General features: G+C 38.8%; 1 protein-coding gene across 1 annotated transcript in view; it reads left to right on the top strand.

Annotated features, from left to right (window-relative positions):
- Positions 1-22,740, top strand: part of RIMS1 (regulating synaptic membrane exocytosis 1) — a 368,530-nt gene that overhangs the window by 222,465 nt on the left and 123,325 nt on the right. Inside the window, exon 22 of the mRNA XM_025216953.1 lies at positions 3,537-3,649. Coding sequence (XP_025072738.1) covers positions 3,537-3,649 — 113 coding nt within the window. The remainder of the gene's footprint in view (positions 1-3,536; positions 3,650-22,740) is intronic.

Here is a 22,740-nt window from a genome sequence, read left to right as displayed (position 1 = left end):
AGCAGGATACTTAAACAGATGCCTAATTTTAACACACTGGGAGGCCAGTGGGATTATGCAGGGGTTTAAGTACCTTGCTGCCATTAGCTGTCATCAAATTAATATTTTAGTAGCAATTAAAATGTGTCCATTCAAAGCATGTATCTTAAGGTTAAAAAAGGCATTAATTATATACTTCATGGCAGTACTTTACTTTATTAAAGCATTTTTCCTGAAGTATATCTAGGCTATGTGCAGATGTTCATTTCTACTGGAAGATTTTTCTTCCAGTAGAAAAATACCCTGGAAATTGGACTGTACAGATGTTTCTCTAGCCCCTGGGCTGGAGAGCTTCACAGTCAAGCTCTTCAGCCAGGGGGCCCTAGAGGTCTTCTCTCTGGGCCTCCCCTGCCCTTAGGGGAGCCCATTATTTGACAGCCTGCCTTCTCCCTTGCCTATGAAGGGGACAGGCCCTCAAGTAGTATTTGGCAGCTGCTGAAAAGCATCAGCTACTGGAGACAGCTGGGGATAGTTCCTGTCCTGATAAAATTCCCCCTATTCTGCCAAGGGAAGCTAGAATGGCCAAGAGCAAGGGCTTGTAAGCCCAGCTCACCATCCCTGCCTCTTACCTGAATGGAGGAGGGCAAGATAAGGGAAAGCAGGGTTGGGGGTATGCTTGGCTTCTGGGGTGGCAAAGCCCATGTCAAATTTGCACTAGGAACTCAGCTGATTGGCCGGAGGGGGCACTCTCCTGGGGTGGGAACCCTCCCAGGTCTCCCCTGTAGAATAACCCTGCTGCTTGCACTCTTCTGGGCTGATCCAAAGGAGTATTTGTCTGTTGGAGGAAGGGGGGGGAGCACTCAGCCTTCACAGCAGAGCTCCAGGAGCTTTCCACAGGGACATGGCAGCCTGCCTTGTCCTGCTCTACCCCATCTCAGCTGGGTGGCAAGGGAGGCCAGTGGGACTGGGAGCTGGGCTTGGGGAAAGCCTTCACACACCCATCTCCCCCAGCCCCTCCAGCTTTTAAATTGCTGCCCCTGAGACTTAGCTGAGTAATGGGGGACAAGGGAAAGCTGGAGAGACTTGGAGCCAGGTGCGTGGAGGCTTTCCCCAATCCTGGATCCTGGCCCCTCCAGCTTTTAAATCACCACCCCTGTGGGGAGACATGAGGAGAAACTGTTGTGGCCGAGAACCAGACTGCAAGCCCAGATGCTGAAGGCTTTTCAGTCACCATTCCTCCTATTCTGCTAAGCAGTGTGGGGAGGCAAAGGAAACCAATGGGGCCAAGCTGGGCTTGCAAACCCAGCTCACTACCTGGGCCAGTCAGCTGAATGTGGGGGAGACAGGGCAAGGGGAAGCAGGCAGTGGGTGGGAGGTATACTTCTGCGTTCAGCTCGTCGCCTGGCAAAGCACTTCCCTGCTTCTCACACTGGGAACTCTGATGGTGAAAGAGGGGGAGCAGCTGTGTCTCATGCCTTCTTCAGACTGGAGGAACCACAGTCTCAGGAAGGCATAGGAGTCTTTTCCTAAGCTCCACTTCTGCTCACTGGGAGAAGTTAAGCCAGGAGAACGTGTGCAGATGTTCAGTCTCCAGAAACTCGCCTGGGAGCAATTTAACCCTGGTTGTTCCTGGGCTATTTTTCTCCCAAGCCTCCATTTTTGCTCATCAGCACACTTTTGTTTTCTACCAGAAGAACAGGGATTTTTCCAGTAGATGGAATATCTGTACATGGCCTTAGTTAGGGTTAAATCAATAAAAGATTAAGTTAATTCTTTTGTTTGGCCAAGCTGCTGTTAAATTCTATATAGTTCATCTCTTTTAAGTGAAGGAAGCATGTGTGTTTCCAATTGAGGCTTTTGCACTTTATCATTTTGAATGCACATTTGTAGCTGAATCATTTTTTCAGAGTCTGAAAATGTAAATATTTGTTCTCTCAAGCAGGGTCAGTTCCTTTCTTTGTTGGAGGGAGGCACGGGGAAAAATTTTGTAGAGCTAATGACTGAACAGTTTCTTTTTGGCCCTAATGTTTTAGGGGTCTTCTACCATGTCTTTCTAGAAGGGGACTTCCAACCCCAAGAACACCTGAACAGCCAGTCATTAGGGGAAAACATCACACTCGGTCAAGGTCGAGTGAGCATTCTAGTATCAGACCATTATGCTCTATACATCATCTAGCTCCAGGAGGGTCGGCGCCACCTTCTCCACTTCTGACAAGGTTGCTATTAAGTGTACAGCACAACATTCATGTTCTGCCTCCCAGATGTCAGTGTGGTGTTGTACTTTCCTGAGCATATACAGTGCATTCACTCACTCATTCTGGCACAGTAGTGGAATCCTTTTTCATGATATTTATACTTTTCCCATATCCTCTATTCTGTCTATCTTCACTGTCCAAACAGTATTTTTTTACTGTTGAAATTTATACACTTCTGCAACATGAAAGTTAAAAAACAACTGTTTTGTCCTTCCATTGTTTCATTTTGTTATGTATTCACATGAAAACTTTCAAAATATTTGCATAAAAGATAAATAGTACGCACTTTTCACATATTTCACTCTTGTTTTATAGCAATAGAATAAGAAAATGACGATGGCCTAAGCAATGCTAAAGTTCACTCCTAATTTTTAACTTGATGCTTTGCTTAAAATAGTAACATTTGAGAAATTAGGTACTTGCAACTTTAATTTATCATATAATTACAACATATTTAGTACATGATAGTACCAGTACCATGACAGTACTGGACTTTGCAACAAAGTTTAACGTTAAACTCTATCAGTTTATTGTTGTATAGATCTGTTGTTCTTTGTTACTAGAAATGGTCCTAGTAATTTGTAATTTACCTATATTCAAATGTAATTTACCTATATTCCACTGATATGTACAGCATTGATTTCAGATTCTTAAAGCATCTGTCAGAAGTCAAACTGTTTAGAAATTGGGCTTTCAGGGTTCATCCACCCATACAGACCAAATGAGTTTAAAATATCTACTTGGGTAAGAGCACTGATTCTGATACACTATTGTAAGAATTTGTACCAATTACTAGATGTAAACACATACTAAAAATCATAGTAATATCAATAAAGAACAATTACATTTCAACAAAAAAATAAGTCAGAAAAGATGCATCACCTTTATAACAGTTGGCAATTATAACTGGCATCTATTTTTGCCTTGCAGCAATATAAAAACTTTGCTGTACTGGAATGGTAGCATTTTATGGCCACTTTGCACCCTTGGAAATGACTACATAAAGTGCAAGAACAGTAGTGAATCAGGACCTGAGAATACCTGTTTGCTGTTAGTGTACTAGTGGAGGCTTTTTATCTAGTTATTTGTCTATAAATAATGAAAAATTTGGAAGTTTAAGATATTTTTCCAGAATTGAAACTAAATTTAGCAACACTAAAGATGACCATGAGTTGGACTGTAAGTTTCTTCAAATCCATCTTCCTACAGGTATATTAGTATAGGCATTCACCTTTAGAGATCAAAATGTATTGAATCAGATTTCATTTGTGTTATTTCACTGTATCTTCATTCCATCTGCAGAACACACCAACAAGGAAGTCCTACACAGTCACCTCCTGCAGACTCATCCTTCAGCAGCCGTAGGGGAAGACAGCTTCCGCAAGTTCCAGTAAGAAGTGGAAGTATAGAGCAAGGTATCAAATAATTAGCTTATCATAGTTCAAAATCGTTGGTGTCTTTTCTTATCCTCACTTCACTTGAAGATTCTTTATTTTAATAATTTTGGGGAGGAGGAAAAAAGTATAGAATGCTTTATTTCTGTATGCAAAGCAATATAATTTAATGAAAAAAAATATCACTGTAACAAAAAATAGTAGGACTTGTTTGGCTGAAGCATTTGTTTTATTCCCCTGATATTCTTTTAATTTCTGTTGCAAGCATTGTATTTCCCTAGTGTGAACTTTCCTGTGATCACAGATTTAGATAATGGGCTACTGAACCCATTGACTAAACTTTTGACAACGTTATGGTTTTGTTTTATTAATTCTGGTTTGCTGATTTTTATTAACTGTTGTTTGTTATTGATAGGAGGTGGTGAAAGGCTTTTAAAATTTTTTCTTGGAGTGGGTAAAAGGCCAGTTGAATAGAATTAAAACTGCTAATATCTGGCATATTAAAACACTGGTCATCAACTATTATATCCTCAGCATGAAAAGAGAAATAGATGAAAAGAGAACCTTTCCTTATTGAATAAGAGAAAGTTGAGAGAGGTTGTTGTAAGAAGTCTTGTGTCCAAAAAAATATCTGTTTTCTTTCCCCAAAACACAATGCAGCTAAAACAAGATGGCTGTAAATTATGGTTACATTTCACCTGCAAAAACGTGTGCAGGTTTGGTTGTTTTCTATTATTCAAGCAAAAGAGTCAGTACTTCGATTCTATCTGACAAATTGTCAACTATTGTGAGTCTTTCTGCTACATAGAGAGTAAGGAGCATACACATCTCTAATGTTACTTTCCATATTTCCTGGGATTGTCAAACCTTGTCCCAATACAAACAGTACTCAGTGCAACTTTCTACCAGGCTAAATTACCATAGGTTTTGTTGTATGAAAATTAATTTGTGTACTGGCTTTGTGAGCTATATGGGTGTGAGTCATCCTACTACATAATCAGTGACATATATGAAAATGTTTTCCTCTTTCTACTACATCTATTTATAAGAAATGTTAAATATATTTTATGCAGGTGGCTTTGTCTAATTATGAAAGTTGTGTTCAAGGCTTCTAATGTGATTTCATTATAAGCTAAAGACTTATTTAAATGTGAACTGGTTACAAGCAACACTTACAGCTTAAATTTTTATGTCAGAAATGATATTGATAAATTGGGAGCTGTGTGAAAAAGGTAATATGATATTATTTTATAAAATCTATGCATTGCATATCTTTTTCAAGAAATGGGCTGGACACAATATACAATAAGGAAATACCTGGCATACCTCTTTTGATTTCATGTTAAGGGTTTCTTTTTCTTATGGATATTCATTTACCTTCACTTTCTTCTTATTGCTAAAACATGTTTTGTAAATAATACTTTAATTTAGTTATGTTGGCAGAAATTCTAAATGAAAGCAGAACTTACTATAACATGGAAAGATGGGAGTTGAACGTATAGAATAGCAAAGAGGTGAACAAACAAAACTGCAGGCTAAAATTAGCATATCTTCAGAGGCTTTTCTTGTTATAAGCACATAGGAGGTTGAGTATTGATATTTCAAGCAATAAATACTTATCTCCAATGGTGATCGATACTTGTGCCATAAATATATAAGAGATAACAAAGCTGTTGGCTCTTGCTCTTACTCCAGAGTTCTATGTTCTTTCTTTCATATCGGTGAACATTTATTACTGAAAATGCAACCCCAGCCCGAAGAAACAATTTTCTCCCTTACGTACTAATTTGCTGATGTTTGACTGAGTGGTTTGGGCATTTATTGAAAGTATCTCCTAATTGTTTCTGTTTAACTGCTGATTGTGGTTGTGAGTGTATTTGAAAAGAAATACTGAAGCCAGTAAAATAGTAAAAGTAATGTCAATGTTTAAATGTTTATGTCCATTGAAATACAGACATGGTTACATTTAAACTTATTTTTTCTATTGAACAACTTAATGAAATAAAGCTATGAATCTGAAGTATTTTATTTGGTAGAATGGATCAAATTCTACCATTACAACTGTCCAATGCCCATCAGCCAGAATCAAATGGAGTAAGTGAGAACACTGCTAGACCCTAATCTAGGATGTAATCAAAAATACATTGAAATCAGTGGACTATTTTTCATTGACTGTAAAGCTATTAGTTTGGATCCATAAAGATGTCACAATTGACATGGACTACAGGGGTGTAGGTGATGGTAAGATCTAGTTAATTTTGTGGATAGCAGCATTTTTATATATTTTGTATTTTCTTGAGTTGCAAATAAAGTTGTTCTGTGTTGGCAGATATCGACATTCTGCATTGGAAGGGAATATTGTACACTGTAATGCATCTGAGGTATGATAAAATAGTTTTTTAGGTTTAAGGCATTACAAACTCGTGTTAATTCTTCTGTACTGAGAAGGGTGTGTACAAAAGTTTTTTTCTTTTACAGCTAACTATTTTCAGAACGTAATAATTTTTGCATAAAGGCTATAAACAATTATTTATATAAACTATGAGTGTTAGTGTTCTTTGTGATTTGCGTAGTCAGAGGACAGAGCAGTTTTCAGTAAAATAATTTGTTTTGTACGGCATTCTTGCTGTGGAATGGATGGCAGTTTTGCTTTTTACTGTGGCAGCTGATGATGTTGTGGCACTGTTTTTTCAGTAGTAAATTATAACCTTCATGCAAGTAAACCATTTTCCAGGATTTACATTGTATCACAGGCTTTGCATTTTGGTTCTTATTAAGTTAGGAGTTAAAAAGAAATTTTGTCTTAATTTCTTTACTAGACATCTAATCAGTTAATGCTCCTGCCAGTAGTTTCAGTTTGAAGCTCATGGAAAGCCAGTGTTTCAGTAGTCTGTGGCCATGTATAGACGAAACGAGGGACATGTGTGCATGATACTTTAAAGTGGGTTAAATGCCTTTGAACCGCTTTAATGGTGTTGGTGTTTGCACGTCAGCTGCGTATTGTGCAGTAATTCCAGCCACTGTAGCAAATTTGGTGGCGTAATGCACCTTAAACGACTTGGAGCTCAGCACACTAAAACTCCTCCTCCAGGCTCTGTGCAGCTCAGGGGCACTGCAGGAAGCCTGTGGAGGCAGCCTGGCAGCAGCCCAGGAAAGCAGGTTCGGCTCAAGAACAAAAAAAGCAGTGATTTTTTTTTTTTTTTTCCCCTGGAGCCTGCCTGCCTGAGCTGCATGAGGTCCTGGTGCCCCCTGGGACTGCCTGAGCTGGGTGCCTGGGGGTGGGTGCTGCCTGGTTGGGGGGGCCGCTGCTGCCATGGAGGGAAGCACCAGCCCGCCTTGCAGCCCAGGGACCACTCTGCCCACTGGCAGCTCGCCCTTCCCTCCCCACCACCGGAGAGGCAGGTATGTGGGTGTGTGCATGACATAGGGGTTTAAAGGGCTCTAAATTGAAGCCATGTTTTTAAAAACCCACCACTTCAACTTAGGCCCCCCGTTTCGTCTGCTCACGGCCTTAGTCAGTTTAGAGATACCTATAGCAGTAGAAACACTGTGTTAGAAAACACATAAAAGAAACCTAAGAGAAGAGAGAGGCAAAAATCTCTATTCCATCACAGAGGTGGGGAGGCACTTATGGTCAGGTATAGAGGAGTTCAGAGAGCATTATCTTATAGATAAGGGGGGATATTATTATAAAAGCAACTCTTTGAGGCCTCTAGCTCTAAATAGACATCAGTGCCTTTGTGTGTTTTGACAAACAAAATAAACTACCAAGTTTATTTAATTTAGAAGATGTAATAACATGTAACAGTATTTTAAACCAGGGGTCAGCAACCTACAGCTTGCAGCCCATGGAACCTTTGGATCCAACTCATGGATGCAGGAGTTCGGCTGCACTCAGTGGTGGAGGAGCTTCTTCTGCAAGCACTTTATCACTCCTACCACAGGGACAAACACCAGCTGACAGTGCTTTCCTTGTGCTGCTAGGGAGACAAATGGTGGTGGTGGCGGCAGAGTTCGAGCACCTGCCCACAATCCTGCTTCTGACCCTGTGTAGCTCATTCCCACCCATGAGTAGAAGTTGCTTACCCCTGTTTTAAACAATTACAACTTATATATTTTTTTAGCAGATGCACTTTTAAAGTTCTAAGTTTCTCTCAAACCATAGGAATGTTAATTATAATCTTAATAATGTTTGAATGAAAGTATTTCTATCTCTTTAGTGAGATGTGAATATGGACTTTATTTTACAACCACACCAACTGTGTCACGTAATTTACAAATTCCAGTACCCATGGATCTTATTGTAGGGTGTAGGAGCTCTGCAAATGAAAACTAGACTCTAGGTGTACAAGCATCTATAATTTATATGCGTAAATATCTCTAAATATTTGTGAATAAACCACCATACAGTGATTATTAGTCTAAGTGGTGCTATTTTAATTGATATCATTTTGTTTCTTTAAATGGAAATTTTAAAAGGTTATAAAATGAAGAATTTTTTCTTACCCTGTGCCTAAAGCAGTGAAATTCGAAGCCATGTTAAAGGTGATACAGTTCTCAGTTTGTCCATTGTGCTGAACAGTTGTAGAAGACTTGCGTCAATATTTGTTATTCAAGTACACAATATTAGAGTGGCAACACTAGGCAACTTTTATCCAAATAAAGTGGTGTTACTGCATTCTTTGTTATAACACTACATTTTTGTATAGTTACCTGGGTTTGGTGTTTTTGTAGAGGGCCGGCTTTGGCAGTTTCTATACCATCTGTTCTCTGTGAAAATAAGGATCTTTTCTGGTTAAGAGTTTTAGGCTGGTCCCATACATTTGTGCTTTAACTGTTCACTTTTACTGTTCAAGGAAACTAATACAAGATGGAGATATACTGCTGCTTTTTCTCTATTGTTTCTAGCTCATGTAGAATGTATAATTACAGAAATTAAATAAGTCTTAGAGGCATACAATTAAGAAATATTTCTTAGACCTCAATTAAATTGTGAAACCAGTGAGAAAATGGATGATTGTTTTTAGTATGAAACTGAATTTTCAAAAGTACCTGTAGGCAAATAGATCACTTTCACTACATCTATTCTTATTTTTATTTGACTGCTCAAAAATGATTTATTTTTCATTAGGTTATCAGCATGATTTTACATTCCATAACTCTTATAACGATGTATGATGATAATCAGAAGATTCCTTGTGTCTGACCCTTTTGTACATTGCTGATAATCTGTTGAGTTGAACCAGTTTACCCTTTCGTAAAGAACTGTAAGCCTGATTCAGTGGTCTTAGAAGAAAACCTCCCACTGGAGAAAGTAAGAGTTATATCTGAATAAGTACTGGTAACTATTGCCATGTCTGACTGAATTAAATGAAAATTAAACAAGCTGGTTAGATTTTAGATGCAGGGAGGACAGTTCTATTAGTATTTATTTACAGAAGGTTTCAAATATAGATTTCTTGAAATATTTTATAATCAAGATAGTTCTTATTTGATGCTGCATAAGAAAATGGCTGCAGTATCTGAACAAAAGCAGAGGAATCTGTTTGAAAACCTAGGAGTGATTTTCAGACATACTGGCATTCAATACTGAGAAATTAAATGTCTTACATATTTTCAATGCAACTCATAAGTAATCTAAAATGGGTACTTCCTTAATAATGATGCTGTTCACTGGATACAAATTAATTTAAAAATAAACTGCTTAATGTGGACAGAATGCAGTATACTGGCAGTATATTTCTTCAGTATTTATCATTAGAAATTCTAAAAGAATTTCACATGAAATAATCGCTATATTTTTTAATAATTAAATATATTGTGAATATACCTTTCCACCTTTAATTAGCATGATGGCCTAAAATCTTAAGTGTTAGAAAAGAGAGAGTACTATATGTGCCTGGTTTTGAAAGCTCCCTGTAGCCCATGAGAATTTTGTTTGAGTAAGGGCACAGGATTGAACCCTATCAATGAAATCCTGATCGGAGGACCAGCAATACAAATCTGAGATAAACTAAGAGTAGAGTATAAGCTTTTCAACAAAAGCTAATCAAAGTGGATAAAATTTTAGTTTTAGATTTCAACTTTTTCAGCATTGTTTTGTTTTGTCTTCATGTCCCTGGTTTTATTTTAAAATTGTTAGATGGCACTGCATATTTGGAGCCAGGTTGTGGAACATTTATTCATGTTGACGTGTATAATCTAGGTGTATGAGTGTTCCTTTTGACTGTGATGAGAATAAACCTGTGAACAGGTACTCAGTGTTGCCAACCCTTACAATTTTTATTGCAATCATCATAATGGTTGGTATTTTTCTTAAAGCCCCATTTTCTAGATTGCATTGATTTACTTGAGTGTCCTAGCTTTTAGTTTGAAAGAAAATGCATTTTTTAGCCTTTCTTATTGTGAAAAAAAGGCTTAAAAGATTAAGTGAATGAACCCCCTTATGCCTTGTAAACTTGAAAGCATATGAAAAGAGTCCAAAATCTATTAGTACAATCACATAACTTTCCACACCTGACTTATGTTTTATGCACACTTAGGGTTGGCAGTGCTTTATACAGCAGAATGACTAAGTGCTCCACAATCCGAACATTTGATGACTTCATTATTAATGTTAATTTTAAATAAAAAGTCACAGGCTTTATAATTTGCCATGGTTTATCATCTTAATTTCCCATGTTACTTTTACATATGCTGCTATATAGCTAGTGTACATGCCATTGTCACATGTAACGCATTTCTTTGTCTAACTTTAAATTTGATGATTTCTAATTTTTTTTGTTTCCATCATTCCGTGCATTTAATTCATTGAAGAACAAGAGAATTATAACTCTTCCTCAAAAGGTAAATATTTACATAAATTTTACTAACACTTTACAACTGTTAATTTTCACTTTCCCCCCTTATTTTCCATGTCAGTATTCAGTCAAGAATAAATCAACTAAAAAGGTACTTTGTCAAATATCTGTATGTTATTTATTTTATTCCTAAATAGAATTTGAAAGTTGTGTGTCTTGTGATTTCAATTTTGGTATTGAAATGTTACATGTTGCATTTAATCTGAGCCCTGTTGGTGCTTTGTGTGATATAATAGACAGCAGCGTAAATTAAAGTTTCATTCATAGGCTTAGATTGTACCGCAGGCCTTCATCAGAGGCCATATAAAGCCTCGTACTTGGTTTTCACTTCTCACAATAATGGGTAGGATGAAGCAATGGCACTATTGTTTTCTCTCCTCCAGACCCTCAATTGGGACCCAATCAAATCACAGGGAGAATGCTTAGAGAGTAGAATTCCCAGAAAGAGGGTAGGTATCAACCTTCCACCAGATGCTGAAAGATTCTTAAGAAATGTAGGTCTATTCTATTTTCTGGGCCTGGGGACAATCACTACTAGTGGGAGTTTTTGGCAGCATGGTGTTATGCCATTAAGAAGCTAAGAAGCTACTATGGGCCAGATCTATTATGAGGGCACACACCTGGATCCCATGAACTGTGCTGCTCCTTAGGATCAGCAGACTTTGTTGTGTTCCATGAAGTGAAAGGTAAACCCTTTTCTCCTTCTCCCTGTAGAGACTGGGCCAGGATTTCTATGACTGGGGTTCCTTTCCCTCCTCGTTTTTTCTTGACGTAGGTCCAAGCCAAAATTTGGATGAAACTTATGCAGTCAAAGAAGAGTTCAAGTGAACCATTTTTAATTACAACAGTAAAACCGTGTACCACAGCAACCTTAATTATTAGAGGCAAGATCAGATTAGGTCATCATACTTGAGTCTCCTTCCAACCTGTGTATTAATTATCTGAAACCAAACCTTATAAACTGGGACACAATTATGTGATGAGCTTGAACCAAAACATTAAATACAACCACCTCTCTGCTTTGAGGAAATTTGGATCCCATCTTCAAAGATCTTGGCCATCTCACACTAATGTCCTGGAAACAATGGGTTGAAGGAAGTTTAAATTCTTTCTGTGTTATATATTCAACTTTTAGATTTTAGCCCTCTAAAATGCTTTAGGGTGACCCAGCTTTTCACTTTATTCTGTGTTTCATATATTTTGTTTTCACTGAATGTTCATACATGGGCAGATCCTGCAGTACTGATAGGGACAAAACTGCCATTGCGGCAGTGCTGTCTGGTAAGAAGTCCAGCATTCATTCCTTTAGTTCAGGACATTTCTTCAGCATGATTAAAAAATAATAAGCTATTAAAGGATGCTGCTAGTTTAAATATTTCAATATTGTAAACAAAATATCTGTATTTCTATGTTAGTAGTGACACCCTAAATGATTGGAAGGGAAATATTTCTTTTGAAATTAATTTGCCACCTTTGCTTTCTTTCCTTTTTAAATTTCTTTTGACTTAGACAATGAACTCAGTGATGCCAGTTTAAATTTTTTTAAAGTTTTTTCAGGTTCTAAATGCACTGTTAGCGATTCAAACAATGCATGGAGATCTTTTGGTTTAAATGCAATTAATTTTTATTAAATTATTAAACTGTAACATGCCTATAAACCTTAGATATATAAACACTTGTTCATTATAGTTCAAATTTAAGTTGATGTGGTCTCTTTAATATTATTGGACACCTATACACGAGCAGTGAGGCTGCTCTAATGCATAATAATTACAATGCTCCAGCAGCCTCCAGCATCTCGTATATCAGCATCCCCGCACTTCAAAATAGCAGCAGGAGCACATTATCTAAGGCTTGTTTGATGAGCTTTAGATAAAGTGCCCCCACAGCCATTTTGAAGTGCGGGGACGCTGATAGATGAGGAGTTCCGAGCACTTTAATTAGAGCAAATCTTGGAGCTGCTCTAATTAAAGCACCTCCCCCCAATCCTGGAGCACATGTATAAACACCTGTTTACAGAGAACAAGGGCACCAGATTTGGGGCACTGCAGGAAATTAATCTCTGTCGTGATGAATGACTCTGGTCCATGGGACTTTGCGCACAGAATAAAGCAGTTAGCTAACAGAATAGGAGGGTGTATTGTTTGAGGAAGATATACCAGTGTGGCTTTGGTTGCTAGCAGCCCTACAACTCTGAAGTTGTAAAGATGACATGAAGATCACATGACTATCACCAGTAGTCCCAGCTACAATAAAATACTATAATATACCTAGATATAAAGATAACAGAACAGCCAACCTTATGTACAGTACAGATCAAACATGCTATAAGGCCCAGATCCAACAAAGTATGAAGTGCAAGTCATGGGAAGAGTCCCAATTATGTCTATATGAGACAAACCATAGCACAACTTCCTTAGGACTACTTACACAGTAAGGGTAGGGACAGACATTAAACATAAACCAGTTTAAATGATCAGAAACTGGTTTAAACCTGTAACAGAACTGATGTTCAGTGCACATAAACTGGTTTGAAAATGGCTGAAACCAGTTTGAAATAAACCTGGTTGAATGTAATATCAGACTTAACTGATTTGGCTCAAACCAGTTTATGCAATGTCTGTTGTAGACCCGTTGTTGGTTTAAGTTAAACCAGAGTCCCCCAGAATCCCAGATGCTTTGCTGGGCAAGGCTCTGCTCTCTGCTCCAGCCCAGCAGGTCTGGCCCCTCCCCTCTGTTCCTTGGCTATATCTCCAGCAGAGACTGCAGGTACAGGGCATCTGCCTGGCTTCCTCCTGCCCACCCCCTCCCTGCTCAAGCAGGGATTCCCCTCTCCCCTCTGCCTTACACAGACACCTCTCAGCATTAGCTAGCATACCACATGCTGGCTATGTCTGTGCTTTGAGAGACGGGACAAAGGACAGTGGCTTCTGGTTCTTTGGAGCTAATCAGCAAGTAGCTGGTAATGTCCCTTTGTTCCTTCCTTGGAAAAAATTGTTTAAGAAAGATTGAACAAATGAGAGATCCTTTTGTTTTGCCAATGGGGATGATATACGCTGTGTAAATCCCTGCTGGCTCCTTGCTGACCAGCAGGAGGGAATAACCCCTCCCTAATCAGAGTATCCTGCTTGGGCCTGGCCACACCCCACCTCAGCTTAGCACTGTGGAAGGGAAGGGGAGGCTGCTCTAGTGCCCCCCAGCTTCTAGCATGAGCCACTGCAGGCATGTGCCTGCATTTTTTCAGTCCAGAGAGGATGTCTGTGCAGTTATAAACTGATTCAGACTAGGCAGGTTAGACTAACTTGCAAAAATTAAATCAATTCAGCCTCAGGCTTTTTGAATGTCTGTCCCTAGCCCAAAATGCTATTTAGATCATAGTTAATGTTAGTGAACTAATTGATGAAAATGCACCACGCTTTTCTTTTAAATACATATTCCTCTGTGGTAGATTGCATTTGAAACACTTGAAAGTAATGACAACTGACTAGTTCCTCCAGTTCTATGCTTAGTATTTGCATCACTCCATTGATTTTATAGGTATTGAACTGTCTCGACCAGTTTCCTATTCGTACTTTCTGAAATACCCCTTATGTAGAAAGAAATTGTCAGGGCTTATACATTAATAGCAGAAGTGTTGTTTCAGAACTGCTTGTTCAAAAAGCATGAATCCCATGGTGATTTTGAAAATCATTAGAGTTTTTCCAATACTCATTTTGGATGGCTTCTGATTTTTAAAGTCACAAGACACACTGCTTTTCTATGTGCATATCAGGAAATTCAAACTTAATTTTTTCAAAACGGAATTTAGAGGCCTTTTTATCATCAGTTTCTGGCTGATCAGAGAGGCAGCTGACAGATGTTCATTTAAAGGTGCAATGGGATCTGATCCTTAATCTCAGCAGTTGCTCCTCTTACCATGCCACATATGCACTGTAGGACATATGGTTTTGGGATTGGGGATCAGGTCACAATCACACCCTACTTGCAAGTGCAGGGGGAACCTGGGATCATGAGCTTGATTATGTTCCCAGGCTCCCTCTGTACTTGCAAGTAGGGTTTGATTATGATCCCAGGGTTCCCCTTCACCAGCAAGTTGAAAGCTGGGAGCCCAATAATCGGCTGATTGTCAGCTGGATCTGGGACTGCATAGAGGCTCTAACTGGGTCTGGTGCGATGTCTAAAGGGGGACCACACCAGGGTGGATTCAAGCCCTAATGTATTCCCCATCTAGGCAACAATCAGCTGATTATCGGATCAGCAGGGACCACGCTGAGGCTGGTTCCAGATCTGGTGTAGTTCTGATCCAGCTGACAATCAGCTTATTGCTGACAGGCAGGGACTGCACCAGGACAAGTTGGAGCCCTGGTGTGGTCCCAGATCCAGCAGACAGTGAGCTGATTGTTCGCTGGTGGGAACTGCACCAGGGCCAGTTGGAGGCCCTGGTGTGGTCCTAACCCTGCCACATGTTCAATTTAAGGTGTGCTGGAAACCAACCACAAAAATATTTTGTATTTTTGTATAATATTTTTATGGCTGGTTTCCCTTTTTGTGGAACCATTAATTTCCTGAATGTGTAGAAGGGTCACAATGTAAAATGCAATTAACAGATTAATTGCATCTTAAGTTTGCATTAATTGCATCTGCCAGGAGCCTGAGACACTTCAACACCTTTCCATGATACAAAACACTAGTCTCATCTCCCTTCTCTGTTCTCTACTCCTAGAAGTGCTGTTAGTGGGTGCTGTCTGCTGCTGCACCTCTCTCTCCCTGTTCTCCCCTTCTGCTTGGCACTGTCCCTGTTCAGTTCTCATCCTGGTGTTAATGCCCCATTTGCTTCTTCCCTCTCCTGGGATATTGGTCCTTCTTAGTTCCTTCTCCAAGGACATTGCTCCTGGCCCTCGCACAGCACTTGGACTCCCATGTCCAAGATACTGTTTTTTCCCACCCTCCCTCCAAACAAAAGCTCAGCATCAGTCAGGAAATGATGCAGCAGGGTTCTTGCAGGGCAGAAAGACTTGGTGCACATGCTTCTGTTATCATTTCATGGCTTCTGTTTTCCATTGCTCACCTTTTGTTCCTTTCCTAATCTGCCCAATAATAGACTTGCCTCCGCTGTCTCCTGCCATGGAGGCACCTCCCTGCAGCCCTGCCTGTCTTCAAAGTCTGTTGCTCCCATCGTTGCACAGTATGCACAAAGAAGGGAGTGGTAGATGGTTTCTGCTAATGGCTGCCAAATCCATACCTGCTGCTCAGGCAGCCAGCAGTACCATCCACTGACTGTCACTAGAAATCCAGCATCACCTGCACTTCAGGAAGAAATCTAGAGCTATTAGAAATGTATCACAAAATCAAGAAAGGAATGGTATTATTGTTACAAAGCCACAGAACTTACAAAAATATGACTGTGTGCAGCAGTGATGCTTTTCACATGCTAGAGCAGTCACAGAAAAGCAGGCCTCCAGATACCTCCAGAGGTCATCTAGTCCAACTCCCTGCCTGAGGCAGGATCATCCCTATCTAAACTATTCCATAAAAATCCCTATTTAACCTATTACTAAAACTACAGAGTCAACCCTGTTGCACAACTACAAGGCATATCATCCAAACCTTCTACAGGCAAAGCGGGGGGCGGGGAAGGCAGGCAATGGTGGTCAGTGTCCTGTCATTGCAAGGGTTGTTAAAAGTTGTTAACTCCTAGAACAGAGTACCATAATTTAACTGACTTCTTGAAGATAAATCTCTTTTTCTCAGATAAATAAAACAATGTGTATTTGTGTTGAGGAAAAGAGACATCTAGTGGCCAATGGTCATTTTTTTTCCAACCAGTTAATAAGAAACTCCCTTATTTTCTTATTTCAACAGTGTCTGGCCAACAGAAGATTGAGTAACGGTATTGCATTTTTTATATCAAATATTGTGTCACATTACTACAAAATACATTGTGTTATTAACAGAGATAACATTATGCAACAGGTGTTCACCAGAGACTTAAAACCATTTAACTATAGTGGTGACTTAAAACATACTTCAAACTGCTCAAAGTCCTGGGTGTTGCTAAATTCCACTGAATAATCTTCCATCGATTTTACTCTTTAAAAATTAAATTAACATGTTCTGATTACTTAATCTTTTAGTATGAATATGGTGCTTTTTATACTGACAGTGACAGACCTTCATTCCTTCCCTATGCTCCACCCTGCTCCACCTTCCAAAAATTGAAAACTATACCTGGGTCAAAATAGATCACATTACTGTTGTACAGATTAAAATAGTTTTAACATGGCCATGAATGGTAAACATGATTTTCAGTTTAGGCTTAGGCTTCCCAGGGCCTGTGTCATTATTGGAAAGGAGAATTAAACTCTTAAGTCACTAAAGGCTGGTCTTCAGGTAATATAAATCAGAGTAGTTGTAGCTCTTTTGCAGAAATGCCCCATGTGGACACATTTAATTTGCTCTCTAAAGACCTTTACTGGTCCACTTTGACAGTGAATTCAGCTAAATCACAAAAAGCTCCTCAGAGCCAAATTTGGGTGATCACACAGGAAGTTACTATGGAGTTTTATTGTAGTTTATCCTAATTTATTTTGCAACTGCTTCCCTGTGTGGCTAAGGTGATTTTAACTTTTCCCCCTTCAGTTAAAATCAAAGAGGACTATGTCATCGCTCCCAGTAAGGGCTACCACTCCCTAAATTGTGGAGCTAATTTCTCCTATCCATGATTTAGACTATACCAACCCAACTGTTGGCCTAACAAACTCTGAAAGCCAAAATAGGGGTTGCCAAGGCATACAGTATGGCTATACTTCCTTCACATCTAGGTCAGAAGGAGTAGGTGAGCTACTCCATTAGTCCTGTGCTTGCTTGTTGCAGACTTCCCAGTGACAGGAAATGGCCTGAACTTTATTTGTAGATTCACAGATTTTTAAGGCTAGAAGTGTTCTGAATGAACATCAGATTAGAGCTCCTGTATAAGAGGCCAGATAATTTAATTCAGTGTTCCTGCATAAAGTCTATATCTTGTGATCAAGTTAGTGGATATTTTTAGAAAGACGTCCTCTTTTAATTAAAGACTTCAACCAATGGAGAATCTTCCACATCTCTTGGTAAGTTGTTCCAATGGTTAATTGCCTGACTGTGAAAATTGTGCACTTCATCTCTTACCTGAATTTATCTAGCTTCAGTTTCCAGGCATTGGATCTTGTTATTCCTTTGCCTGCTGTATTGAAGAATCCTCTACTAACTAAAATCTGCCCATGTGTAGTTAATTGTAGATCATGAATCAACTCACATCTTTACCTTCCCTTTAATCAGTCAAATAGTTAGAACTTCCTAAATCTGCCACTGTAAGGCAGGTTTGCCACAGCTGAGACAATTCCCCAAGCTCTTTTTGGAACCTTTTTTAGCGACATAAAATTTGGAATAAATTGACTCTGGGATCATTAAATATGTTGATCCCCTTGAAGTTAGATAAATTGAGTGTCATATAGTTCTCAACATATTTTGAATGTTAAAACTTAAGATATTAGTTGCTTATTAATGGATATTAATGGGTTTATGACCTTTCTTTTAACTGGAAGGTTTTTCCTTGATGTCCTTTCCTATTGTTGTGCTGTATGTTGGATGGCTTTCAGCCTCCGTTACAGAAATAGTGACATGTTCACTATTATCATGTGTTTAGTGTGTATAGTGATGAGCAGCCCTTGGAATGTTGTTTTGCTTGGAATCTCGTGATAGACAAAAAGATAACCACTAACCCCATCCTGAAATAGCAGTATCTCATGCACTGCAGTCATTGTAATAATAATTTACTGCTCATCCTTCTTCCAGTGAATGTTTGTGTTTTTTCTTCATGTTGCTTATTGTCAAGATTCCAAATCTGCCAAAATCTGTATAGCGTAGTCTGTCTTTGCTGATTATGAGCATTTGCAGTATTTATGAAAGAAGTCTAAATAGGGAAGTATAAGTTGGAACATCATAAACTAGAGACTGAGAAGAAACTGCAGAATCTCCTCTGCCCTCTGCTGTTATTGCTGCCTGTAGTATATTCTTTATTTAGATGAGGCTAGGCTCAAATGTGCTCCACACTAGGAAGATATTTCTATTACCTGGGAATTTAGTTGACAATTCAGTGTGCCTTACATGATTCTTGGTATACAACCCATTTTTTCTCAGATATATTTCATCACATAATCCCACAGACTAATTTTAAATAATTCTTTTTATTTCTTGATGTATGTATACACCCATCAAATACTTATACATTGCAAGCCTTTATATCTAGGTCATAAATCAGCTTTGACTCTTCTTGCAATATGTTTTCTTTGTCAATACATTCCTTGTATTATGGTTCTCAGAGATGTGTCTGGTACTCTAGGTGCTCTCTCACAAGTTTCTAATGCAGAAGAACTATGTTGCTTCCTTGGTCAATACTTCTGTATTTACAAATCAACACTTATGTATTTACAAAACAAAATCTCGTTCGTTTACATGGTACATGTGTCGTTTCAAACTCCAACTTAAATACCATTACACTTTTTTTCAATTTGCTTTATTATTTCCTGACACTGTTATTAGCCCTTTGTACCGCTTATGTCAGCAATGTTATTTACAATACATTCCAATTTAACAAAATCTGAAAATATAAATAATATGGAGTTTACCTCCCTATTCCAGTTCATTAATAGCATTATTAAATAACCAAACACAACCCGAGTGTTTATGACACAGATGATTATTGTTACTGCCTTAATTTTATAGGCCTCATAATTTTTAATCTGTGTGGCTCCTATGATCCAATCTGAATTTTTTGGAGTAAAATGTAGTGCACTGTTACATCCGACTCTCGACTAAAGTCTAGATATATTGCATTTGGCTGTACAGCTACTCCTCACTTAACATCATAGTTAAATTCTTGAAAAATGTGACTTTAAGCAAAATGAGGTTAAGTGAATCCAATTACGTCACAGTAGTATGCTACTAGCAGGCAGCAGCCAAAAGTGTTATAACCGAATGTAATTATGAAACAATGTTAACCAGGATGACGTTAAGTGAGGAGTACCTGTATTTTTACCATGTACTCATTATACAGTCTGTAAAGAACAAATCACATTGATGTGATGAGTTCTGTGTACAACCCTATGTTTTATTGGTCACATTCCTATTATTCTGCAAATAATTATGAAAATAACACTTTTAAGGTTTTTGATTTTTTAACTCTGATTCTGATTTCCATGCCAATTGAACAGCGGAAATTAGGTAAAACCTGACCACACCTGTCCAGCTGTGTGTAATTCTCATCTAGTATAAAACCCTCAAGCCTTACGCCAGCATTGAGATGTAGAGGGAATCAGGTTCTGCCCTCTCAAATTCTTTATTGGCTTATGGCTCCCTGAGGGATTATAGGCAGCTGTATCGAGTTACAGGAGATGCTGGCCTTCTGTAATTTTCTCTAGGGCTGGGCTACAGATTGACAGTCAGAGAGCTCTGACTGATTCCCTGATGCATCTCCTCCTCCCCTTTTGTACTGGGAAAGAATCTGGCCCTTTGTGAGTTTGAAATTTATTATTTTTATTTTTACATATTTACATGCTTCATGTGTGGTATATGCCATGAAATAATTAATGGTACATATTTTACCTGTGGCAACATTCTACATTAAGAACTATGTTTAATTTTAGTGCTTGTTTTGTCACAATAACACAAGAGACTCTTCAGTCTTTCAAATGATTATTATTGCATATTCTTCCACTATGTACATCCCTACTATGTTCTATTATTTTACATACTCACACCAATGTTACTACTCATGGAGGACAAGTATAGATACTGAGTTTTAGTTCCAACGTCTGATAGATGCTTCTCTATAATATATCTAGACCCCTGGCAATACATAGTGTCATGAAGTGTAGTTGATATCCAACATGCAGAGGCTCCAAGAGACCACCTGTTAGACTGAACCTGAGCACAGGACCCAGGAGGAACTGATGGATGTTTCTAGCCTGTGAGCTAAGAGGATTTCAGTCCTTGCAAACTGAACACTGTCCTCTGAAGTCCTACTCACAACAGGAAGGAGTTGGGACTTAGCAGTTTGAATAATGAACCAAATAGTAGAGTTTAGCTAAGAAAACAAAGTTTCATCCTGTGGTGGTATGGTGTGAGATTATTCAACCCCTCACTGAATGTAGCTAATTCCTGGCAGATTGGAAACTAAGATTTTCCCCTTTATACATAAAGTTGATTAAAATAAGAGCCAACATTTTACAAATTTGTACACATCTGTCTCTGTTCTTTTGCATGCCCTGATCATTAATGTTAATCATTGCTATGTAATCATATTGTTTACTTAGGAGAAGTCTGGAACCTCTTAAAATAAAAACTGGGCCTAGACATGAAGCCCTTGCAGGAATAGTCCCTTGACATTGTAAAGTCCCCTTTCCTGCACTTTATATATTGTATATCAGTACTTCATGCCTAAATTAGCAGGGTTTCATCGTTTAGGTTGGAGTATGATTTCTAATTTTGGATAGCTAGTGCTGCTGAAGCGGTTAGAGGTCTGTGACTCGAGCTGCTTACAGACATGAAAAAAACCCCAGTGCTTTACTTTCATCTTGGCATACTCCTGCACTGAGCACAGCATGTGCCCATAAGAGGCATATTGTTAATTTGACCAGGCTGGCCCAACATCTGTGTAGATTGGGCACTTAAGGGAGGTTTTTGTCCCTAACATTAGTTGTTAGATAAAACCCCCCCCCCGTTGAAGTGCCCAATCTATACAGACACTGGGGAGCTGAATCAAACCAACATGCTTCCTCTTCTGGTAAAGCACTGTTTTGGGGGTTTTTTATGTCCATCCATGGCCTCTGTTACTAAATATGTAAACTGTTGCATTTACATAGTTCTCCAGATCTCTCTTAAAAATAAGACCTCTTTAAATACTCAAATTCCATCAGGGCTTATGCCATATTTCACTCAGTGGTAGTTATAACTTTCACAAGTGTTCATACGAAGTCTGAGTTGCCCAACAGCACCTTTAAGAGTGTTTATTTAGTCAAGTAACAATGTTGCATCTTCATGTTAGGTGCTGTTTTTGCAACTTCTGTTAATGTATCTTTACTTTTGCTTTAGGTTATTTTAGCTTCTTATAAATTATCATATAAGTTTATATATATACCTAATTGCTTTTTGTTCAGCTGACTAAATCTCCTCCCTGAACATTCACTAAGTATATGACAAATGCATTCACTTATTTATGGCAAACAAGTTACAAAAGATCACAATTGTATTTTCTGTGGGAGACATGCATTTTGTACATTCCCTGTTAGAAGTATACTCATAACTAATCAATGAATAAAGACCCTTTTCTTAAATTATGCAAAAACAGTATGAGAGAATTTTAAATCAATTCACAATTCTCACTACTGGTTCTCATTTTACTGAGATGCTATGTTTGTGTAGTAAAGCACACAAACCTCAAGGAATATTGATTAAATGTTAAATAAGACAGCCCATCCTGACCGCATTAATTTGTACCTATTCACTGCAATACTTTCTCATGTAATGGCAACTCTTTACCAATTAAAATGCATTAATAAAAAGCTATAGTTTTAAGGATCTAAAATTAAGAAAACAAAATGTAAATATTTTAGAGTAATCTTATTTACACACAATACCCTTATAGTGTAAGGCTAGGTACAGATGTTACACTTAACATGTGCTAAGTGCACAGAAAACACTTTAAAGCAGTAATAGAAAAGACATTCATGGCATTAAATCACGTTAAAAATGGTGTCTCCCTCTCTATCTTAACCTTCAGTGAGTATGCTACTAGACTAAAGTGCTTTAGGTCAGAGTCCTTTTTTGAATGTCTGTACCACATTCACTGTGCTTCAATGTAGGTCACATTATGTCACCACCCCAGGAGCCACTCACTGGGTGGTGTGCTGGCCACAGCCGGTGCTCATCTGCTCTGGGTGAGCACGAGGCCAGCCCTGCCCCCAGGTTGTCACAGAAAGGAGACAGAAAAGTCTCTGTCTCCTCTTGGTGCAGCCAGTGGGGGCAGGAGAAAGGGAGGAATGGAGCTTCTTAAGTGCAGAGATCCCTCCCCCAGGTTTGCAGGAACAGGTCTTGGTGAGTGCGAGGCCAGGTCTGTGCCACAGAGATGCTCCATTCCCCCACTTGCAGCCAGAAAGTGCAGCTTCTGGCTGTACACCTTTTTGCTGTACCAGGAATGGTGGCCAGGGAGGGGGGGGG

The sequence above is a fragment of the Alligator sinensis genome, unplaced genomic scaffold (assembly GCF_000455745.1).
Source record: "Alligator sinensis unplaced genomic scaffold, ASM45574v1 scaffold499_1, whole genome shotgun sequence".
Classification (NCBI taxonomy): domain Eukaryota; kingdom Metazoa; phylum Chordata; order Crocodylia; family Alligatoridae; genus Alligator; species Alligator sinensis.
Note: the sequence above shows the minus strand (reverse complement) of the source record. Positions and strands in the feature narration are given on the sequence as shown.